This window comes from Sciurus vulgaris (assembly GCF_902686455.1).
Source record: "Sciurus vulgaris genome assembly, chromosome: 2".
NCBI classification, from domain to species: domain Eukaryota; kingdom Metazoa; phylum Chordata; class Mammalia; order Rodentia; family Sciuridae; genus Sciurus; species Sciurus vulgaris.
In genome coordinates, this window is record NC_136462.1 from 130,495,288 (window position 1) to 130,504,873 (window position 9,586).

The 9,586-nt window shown below is 49.5% G+C and overlaps 1 protein-coding gene across 1 annotated transcript; it reads left to right on the top strand.

Annotated features, from left to right (window-relative positions):
• Positions 1-788: 788 nt before the first annotated feature.
• On the top strand, positions 789-4,888 carry MAGEL2 (MAGE family member L2). The gene has a single exon (XM_079126546.1). It carries the CDS (start codon positions 886-888, stop codon positions 4,489-4,491), a length of 3,606 nt encoding a protein of 1,201 aa, XP_078982672.1. The 5' UTR covers positions 789-885; the 3' UTR covers positions 4,492-4,888.
• The last annotated feature ends 4,698 nt before the right edge of the window (positions 4,889-9,586 follow it).

The following is a 9,586-nucleotide window of genomic DNA, read 5'->3' on the forward strand; positions in this document are numbered from 1 at the left end:
TTTACTCTTTGCCAGGGTTTTTCTCTATCTCTAATATGCCTGTATTTTTCAAGACATATGTTAGGAATTTTACTCTAATTACCTTCTTCAACAACCACATTCACTCCCACATCTGTTTTCCTAAATAGTTAAACTGGACTCCTAGCTCAGAAATCTTACCGGTACACCAAGTGTGCCTTCAGGGCATCTCTGCGTGGCTGTCCCACAGCACTACAAAACACCCCATGTCCCAGTCTGTACTCATGATTGCTTTTCCCATATTCTTTCCACTCTGTCCCTGAGAGAATAAACTATCCCAGAAATTTCCCTCTTTTTTTTTTTTTTGAGACAGAGACCTGCATACCTTCCCTATTTCTTAAACTCCTACATTAAATTATAATAGCTGTCTCGTCTCGTATAGCTGAGGAGTCTCTTTTACGTCAATGTGCTTCATATCTGAGCTCAGACCACACCGTCTCCCCCCTTTTGGATACCTTCCATGTTGCCAGTGGTCTGTCCCCACTTCATACTGCAGCACAGGGATTTTTCTAAAACATAAATCTGTTCCTGTCACTCCCCTGTGAAAACTCATGCATGAATAGTCTGACTGGGCTGCATTTGGGGACTGGAGAGTGTGAGAAGGGATCTTGTGTCAGCCAGGACTTTGGTAGACGCCCCTCTGCTCTATCCACTTGTGGTGGTCGGGGGCGGAGAAGGGGCGGGATTGAGCCCCCTTCCCCCCTCCTTCTTACTGCGGAAAGCTGCAGAGCGAGCAGCACTCACTTCCTATTCAGCATTCAGCAGGGAGGGAGCTTCTGAACAGCCACGTAGGCATTCTCTTCTCTCTGGAGGAAAAGGCCCAGCAGCTGTCGGAGGAAAAGACCCACCAGCTGTCAGCCAAGGGACATGTCGCAGCTAAGTAAGAATCTGGGTGATTCGAGCCCTCCAGCGGAGGCCCCGAAGCCGCCTGTCTATAGCCGCCCTACGGTTCTGATGCGGGCCCCGCCTGCTTCCTCCCGGGCTCCTCCGGTCCCTTGGGATCCACCTCCTACTGACTTGCAGGCTTCATTGGCCGCTTGGCAGGCACCTCAACCTGCCTGGGAGGCTCCGCAGGGCCAGCTGCCTGCCCCGGTGGCTCCGATGGCCCAGCCTCCTGCCCTGGGGGCCCCAATGGTCCAGGCTCCCCCGCTGGGGGGTCCGATGGGCAAACCCCCGACTCCCGGAGTCCTGATGGTCCATCCTCCCCCTCCGGGAGCCCCTATGGCCCAGCCTCCAACTCCGGGAGTTCTGATGGTGCATCCTTCTGCTCCCGGAGCCCCCATGGCTCATCCTCCTCCTCCGGGGACCCCAATGTCCCACCCGCCCCCTCCTGGGACCCCCATGGCGCACCCTCCCCCTCCTGGGACCCCAATGGCGCACCCTCCCCCTCCGGGGACCCCGATGGTGCCTCCTCCACCTCCGGGGACCCCGATGGCGCATCCTCCCCCTCCGGGGACCCCGATGCCTCATCCTCCTCCACCGGGGACACCGATGGCGCATCCTCCTCCTCCTGGGACGCCGATGGCTCAGCCTCCAGCACCGGGAGTCCTGATGGCCCAGCCTCTGACGCCAGGAGTCCTGATGGTCCAGCCGCCTGCTCCAGGAGCCCCGATGGCCCAGCCTCCACCGCCGGCAGCCTTGATGACCCAGCCTCCACCTTCTGCAACCCCGATGGCCAAGCCTCCAGGTCCTGGTGTCGTGATGATTCATCCTCCAGGTTCGAGAGCTCCGATCATCCAGCCTCCCGTCTCGGGAGCACCGATGGCGCAACCAGTGGCCCCCCCATCACAGCCTATGGCTTCTTGGGCCCCGCAGGGTCAACCTTTGATCCTGCAAATCCAATCTCAGGTCATAAGGGCTCCTCCACAGGTTCCCCAGGGCCCGCAGGCCCCCCAGGTGCAGCTGGCCACACCCCCAGGGTGGCAAGCCACTTCTCCAGGGTGGCAGGCACCCCCTCAAGGCTGGCAGGCCACGCCCTTGACCTGGCAGACCACCCAGGTCACCTGGCAGGCACCTGCAATTGCCTGGCAGGCACCACCACCTGTGCGCCAGGGGCCCCCACCCATCCGACCCGGCCCCCCACCCATCCGCCCTGGCCCCCCTCCTGTGCTGCGCCAGGCCCCACCTGTGATCCGCCAGGCCCCACCTGTGATCCGCCAGGCCCCACCCATGATGCGCCAGGCACCACCACTGATCCGCCAGGCACCACCGCCCATCCGACCGGCTCCACAGGCTCTGCCCACCCAGCCACAGCTCTGGCAAGCCCTGCCACCCCCACCTCCACTGCGGCAGGCCCCGCAGGCTCGGCTGCCGGCCCCGCAGGTGCAGGTGGCACCGCAGGTGCCTACGGCACCACCAGCTACGCAGGTACCTGTGGTGCCACCCGCTGGCCCGCAGGTGCCCCAGCCAGTGCTGCCGGCCCCGCTGTCTGTCCAACAGGCTGCCCCACAACAGGCTGTGCACTGCCCATCCATCATCTGGCAGGCCCCCAAAGGCCAGCCTCCAGTGCCACACGAGCTGCCGACATCGATGGAGTTCCAGGAGGTGCAGCAAGCCCAGGCACTGGCCTGGCAGGCGCCAAAGGCACCCACTCACTTCTGGCAGTCCCTGCCTGCCCAGGAGGCCCAGGGTCAGGCCCCTCGGATCGTCCAGCTGGAGCAGCAGCAGCCCTTTCGGGGGGCTCAGGCCTCCCAAAAAGCCGTGCAAATCCAGCTACCCACCCAGCAGGCCCAGCCCACGGGCCCGCAGGCAGAAATGCCCGCAATGCAACTCCAGCCTTCCTGGCAAGGCCCACCCCCCGTCTTGCAGGCCCAGCCCGGAGCCCCCATAGGGGGGGAAAATTTTCCCAGGGGCTCCAATAAATCACTCATGACTCCATCAGGAGAATCCAGGGCCTCTTCTATAGAACCTAGGGGCTCTTCTAAAGACCGTAGGACTTCTTCAAAGGAAAAAAGGGCCCCTTCAAAGGACCGCATGATCTTTGCTGCCACCTTCTGTGCTCCAAGGGCAATGTCAGCTACCAGAGCACACCAGGCACCTGCCTGGAAAAATTTGCCTGCCACATCGGAGACCTTCACTGCCACCTCAAGGGTCTTTCCATCTACCTCCCACTTCCAGCCTGCCTCTTCTAATGCCTTTAAAGGCCCTTCTGCCACCTCAGAGAGCCCGAGGTCACTGCCATTTGCTCTGCAGGATCCATACGCCTGCATCGAGGCCCTGCCTGCCGTTCCTTGGGTTCCACAGCCTGATGTGAGTGCCTCACAGGCATCCAAGGCAGTGCCCACCATCCTGATGGCTACAGCAGCTGCCCCCCAGGCAGCTGCCCCTGTGCAAGAAGCCTCCCAGACCGTGGAGCCACCACGTCGCTCGGGCAAAGCCACCCGGAAGAAGAAGCATCTGGAGCCTGAAGAGGACAGCAGTGGCCATAGGATGGCCATGCATGACTGGCAGGGCCCACGGGCCTGGGGGAACCTCAGCTTGTGTGACTGGGAGGTGCAAAGCTCTGTCCAGGTTCTGGGTGACTGGGAGTGCCCCAACACTCCCCGGGGCTTGAATGGCTGGGAGTGTCCTAGCACCTCCAGGATCCTGAGTGGCTGGGAGGGGCCCAGCACATCTTGGGCCCTGAGTGCTTGGGAGGGCCCAAGTACCTCAAGGGCCCTGGGTCACTGTGAAGGCCCATGTAGCCCTCAGTCTCTGATTATCTCTGAGGTCCCATGTCTCTCTCAGGGGTCCAGTGCCATCCAGGAGGATCCCAGGGGGGAGAGTCAGTCATCGTCTCCCCCAAATGAGAGAGCAAATGCATTGGTGCAGTTTTTCTTGGTCCAGGACCAAGCCAAGGTGCCAATCCAGCACTCGGAGATGGTGAATGTCATCATCCGAGAGTACAAAGACGAGTGCTTAGATATCTTCAGCTGTGCCAACAATAAGCTAGAGTGTGCCTTTGGTTGTCATTTGAAGGAAACTGACACCCAAAACCACTCTTATGTCATCATCAACAAGCTGGGGCATCTTCAAGGTGGTTTCTTGGCATCCTATTTAGACCGGCCCAAGTTTGGCCTCCTGATGATGGTTTTGAGCCTCATCTTTATGAAAGGCAATTGTGTCAGGGAGAATCTGATCTTCAGTTTTCTGTTCAAGTTAGGGTTTGATATCCGGGGGACACACGGTCTCTTCGGAAACATGAAGAAGCTCATCACCGAAGTGTTTGTGAGGCATAAGTACCTAGAGTACAGGCGAATTCCTTGCACTGAGCCAGCAGAATATGAGCTCCTCTGGGGGCCCCGAGCATTCCTCGAAACCAGCAAGATGCTTGTCCTGAGGTTTTTGGCCAAGCTCCATAAGAAAGATCCTCGGTGCTGGCCATTCCATTACCTCGAAGCGCTGGCAGAGTTAGAGTCCGAAGATACGGACGAGGATGAGCCTGATGCCAGTGATAATCCTGATGACCCCACCAGCAGTCCCCCTCCTCAGTAATTGGTGTTACAGATCTTGTTCCTCTTGTTCCTTTGGGTCCCCAGTCAGAGTCCATTTACAGGGTGGGGCGGGGGGACATTTTGTTTCTGGTGTTTTGTTCCAGTTCTATGTGTGTGACTTTGAAATTTCAATCTGGTTTTGTATCTGCCAAAGCTTTGTAAGTTTTCATGTGGTGTTGATTTTCATCTGCTACTGTTCTCTTTGGTATTTTGGCATTTGTATTTTTAAGTGAGATCTGTGGTTCTCTGTTTTTTGTTATAATTGTTATGTTTTGGTATCAGAGTTGTGCTGGCTTTGTGAAATGAATTGACAAGCTATCCATCTCATTCTGGTACAGTTTACGTAGCAGCGTAATAGGTTGTTCTTTAAGTGTTAAAATGACTCATCAGTAAAACTGTCTGCAAAAAAGTAAATATCTATATCTATATATAAAAATATACTTTCAGCATAACATGGAAGCGTTTGTCTTTATTCTAATTTTTACCCTAGGTGCTGGGAGCCAAGTTTCATCATACTCTCTGTATAGACATAAACACCAAGATTACTATCAGTGATAGTAAAAACCATGGTGACGAAGCTATTTTCCAAGGAGAGTACTCCATTTATCCTTACAATGACACTACTTGTGGTGGGTGGTAGAAATGTAAGATTTTCATTAATCCAAAAGTGAAACTTCACCCGTCAGGAGTCAGAATCAAGTGGGGGTTGTATACCTCATCTGATTTAATCCTCACAATAATCCTTCCAACTAAACATTATTCTTATTTTGTAGGTGAGTGTGTATGACACAGTAGCTAATTAAATTGTACATGCTAGTGCCAAGCCAGTAAGGTTGTAATTTCAAATAGTGTATTTCATTAAGGGTAGGGGGAAGGAGGATCGTGGACCTGCAGGATCACAAATCTCCAGGTGTGTTAGACATGAGAAGAAACAAAGGGATGTTTGTCAGTCATGTGGCCCAAAGGGGTTGTCCAGCAGCTCAGCATTGGGTTTCATCAGCACACTGGAACTGGGTTGGAAACATGCTCCCCTGCAAAATATCGAGGCTTATAATAGGGAAAAGGAAAACAAATTAGGGTTCAAGTAGCTTGGAACCCTGCAGATCAAAGCGGTAGTAGTAGGTTAGGATGGGGTGACAGGAGGGGGTTTCTGTGGGACGTGGAGGTCTAGGGGAAGCTTCTGATAGGGAAGGCTTAATTCTAATTCGGGGGTCGGGGCGTTATGTTCGAAGTGGTTAAATAACTGCACTCAACTCTTTGGTACATGACCTACCTGGTGGGGATGGAAAGGGAGAAGGTGTGACTGTTTTAGGGAGGGATATCCAGGTTCACACAAGGGTGGTATACACAAAAAGACTTTCCTGAGATCACGACTCTTCTCCTGGGTGGGGAGCATTAGCCCTGCTTGCCACCCCTTGTCCTGTTAGAATACAGAAAGTCAACCCCACATCCCACTCTCAGAAGTCCCCGACGATAAAAGTGGCGATGGTGGGGTTTGTCTGCCACCTAGCGTCCAGTTAGTGGTGCTACAAGCGCTGCCGTGGCCGCCGCCCCTCCAGCGGTGCTAACTACCTGCATTATGACCTTTGCCTACAATTTCACCAATACCCTTGCCAACATTCCTTCTTTTCTCTTACATAATAGACCAAGGTGAAATTTTCTACCCGCCCCAAGTCTAATGCAAGCTTCACTCAGTGATCCCTGCTGCCCTAGGTCCTGCGGCTCTTGGGCTTAGGAACCTACAGTAGGGAGGAGAGAGGGTAGAGAGTCTATTTCAGTGCTCTCAAAGCCAAGCTGTCTAGGACAGTCTGAGCCTATGCCTACAACTTGCCTGGCTACAAGTGATAGATCGGCAAGGTGTTCATGTGCTCAGGTCCTCCGGAAACTTGGAGGGTCCTTCCGCTTAAAATCAATCGAAAACAAATGCCTGTTGAAGGTAACAGCAATGGCCCAACTGGGAACTACCCACCCCCCAAAAAAAGTGTGGCTGAGAGAGTAAACTGGTACGTTGGTCTAGTATTTCTCGCTTTGTTTTACTTTGGAGGGTTTCTAACGTTTTATAATCCAAGCCATTTACCCATGGGGTACATGAACATGTTGCTCTTTGTGGAACACTTGGAATATAACATATGATGGGTGCCATACTGACGGTGTGGTTGGCTCTACTTCACAGAAGAAAAGTTTACTTCCTAATTTATAATCTTCCATTACACATTTCACATTTATCTCATAATAGATTACAAACCTAATAACTAGCTTTAAGCAATGCTAAAGGCTAAAAAAGAACCCCAAAACCTAAATTTGATTGAATTATGAGATGTAAATTATAATAATAACAAAGCATTTTTCATTACAAATGAAAAGTGAAATAAAATTTCCACTGAAAAGTTTTATAACAGTTGATATTATGAAAGCAGAAGGCAGAAAATGAAGACCAAGAATATATAAAAATACAAGGTAATAAGGAGTGGAAATCAATTCAAGTCCTGGTAATTTGAAAGTGTGAAAATGTGAATAAATGTTGTACAGAGGATTTTGTCATTCAATGGCGATAAACTAAAACCCCCATAAATAAATGAGCAAAAAAACAAGCGACACAAAAAAAGAAATACAAACAGCAAGTAACCACAAAACTCTTGCATTTCCCTAGTACTTAGAGACAGAAATTTTAGGTGAGTATGCCTGCTTTCTTTGATTAAACTGGCATAGAATCAAATCAAATCAAATAGAACATCAATGTAAATAAGCTTCTTATGAAACCAGGACCCTCAAATACAACTGACAAAACTATAAATTACTAAAATTTGCCCTGAAATCAATTCATCCAACTGCATCTTCAAGGGGTTTATACATTAATACTATTCCCACCTAGAAATTTCTCAGCTGGGAATATATCAAATGGAAATAATCTGGGGATGGCAAAGACTTCTTCACCGGGAGAGCTGCTCATGAAAGTATAGGATACCTAGTCTGGACAACCTTTACAGAACCATCCTAGATCTGTGGTGGTTCCAGCAAATTTCTGCTGAAAGGACCACAGGCTACCTCCAAAAACAACTTGCAGTTTGCTCCAACATCTGGAAAGTGGAAGAATGAACACACAAAAATACATGCTGTAGAGTATTATAGTCTGTGACTGAAAAACTTTAAAGTGTGTGCTAGTATAAAATGGCCATACAACAACCTCAGTAGGAGCCCTTTCACATTAAGCCATACCATTTCTAATAAGAAGCTGAAGAATAGTTCATGTTTTATATTTTTAATGTATCAGTTAAAATAAATTTAATTTAAAATTTTATAAATTCAAAAAGTATTTCATGAAGTGACTGCATCCAGCCTATGCTGTGGATGGTCCTAAGTGATAAGTAACTTAATATCTTAGGGTACTTTTCTAAGAAAAGATTAGCTGAATTTTGGAATAATTTCATTGTAAATCATTCTTCCTGAGAGCAATAGAGAAAAAAGCCAGGTGCTTGTCAAAGACATACATCCACCAACCTTGCCAGCAACATGAATTAAAGATTGTGGCTGTGATCAGTAAAACACTTTCTAGGTTGAGGGACTAATTAACCCATGTCATTAATTTAGCTTCTGAGTGATAGGACATCCACAAAGTGATGCTGCCTTCTCATCAACTACCATAATACTCAAAGGGATCGTCATTCCAGCATCTCTGCACCCAGATGCCCAGGCTGAAAACTTGGTAACCTTCTTCCTCCTCTGATCAGTTGCCAGGTCATACGAGCTTTTCCACCTTACTTAGCCAGTGTTTTTCCTTTTCTCCATTGCTGTGGCAACCTTTTCCTCTCTCTCTCCTCACTGCTGCCCCTCCTTCAGACCTCCCCATTAGATGCCCAGTGGTCGCTGTGCTATCACGGCACAGAGGCACACGCCTCATAATGCCTTGCCTGATTTAAAGCCTGGGATGGCTCCCAGTGTTCAGCTCACTTTCCACATCATGAAGGTCAAGAACTTAGAGGGGGATTAACAGAAATAGGAATTTATGAATGAATCCAGGGGTCCCTCTGCTGGACAGTTCTAAGAATTCCTCAGATTCTGAATTGAAAACCGAGGTATGCTAACAAGGAGGGTTCTAAGGGGAAGAAACCCTTGACATTTAGATCACAGACCCATCTTGCATTCCCTAATCCCCAGCCTGGAAGGGTCCAGTGAAGAAATGTTTTGTTAGGATAAAAGATCTGACTTTTCTGGAGAGAATCACTAGGAAAGGAAACCAGTGTGGAAACATCTTTCCTGAGTATTAGCAAATTCTTTTTCACAGATCTCCCTATGGATTCCAGTGTGGACTTCATAAAAGGATCTGTATAATATTACTAACCCAGTAGACCAATCTTCTATCCCTATAAGTTCTGAGAATTAATCCTGACCCTTTCTGATTAAAATATGACCCCTATTGGGAGCCTCCTTCGTTATCATCTCCCGCCTATTGCGTTTGGTGGCACTAAGGAAATCACACTGACAGTCTCAGGAAGGTGTCACTCTCACGTAAATGTCCTAGAGCTCTGCAAGCTGCTAACTCACCTCAAGTGAGACTCATTTTCAGTGCTGTTACTTGCTCAAGGTGAATTCAACTAGAGAATCACTGTTAGCAGAGGACTGGTGGCATCTAATGCACCAGCAATAACCACAGAAGCATTTCCTATGCCCAAGAAAGTGTCTGAAGTGTGCATAATCTTCTCCTGAAATAGAGCTGGAGCCACAAAGTTGTGGAGTGTGACCATTGGCTTTGTTTTCTTATTGAGATTGCTATAAAACATCGTTCTGAAATAATTGTAAATTTACAGGAAATTACAAAGACTGTACAAGGCAGTGTCATGTATCCTTCATCTAATTTCTGCCAATGTTTACAATTTACTATGGTACAGCATCAAGTAAATATGGTATAACTGTGGTATAGCATCACGAATGTGGACCTCTATACCACATGCATGTCTACTTCAGTGCCACTCTATCACACATGTAGATCTGTAACCATCCCTGCAATCAGCACGCAAAAATGTTACATCCTAAAAAGACTTCTCTCTTTAGAGTTCTACCCATTCCTTTCCCACCATCCCTAACTTCTGGCAGTCACC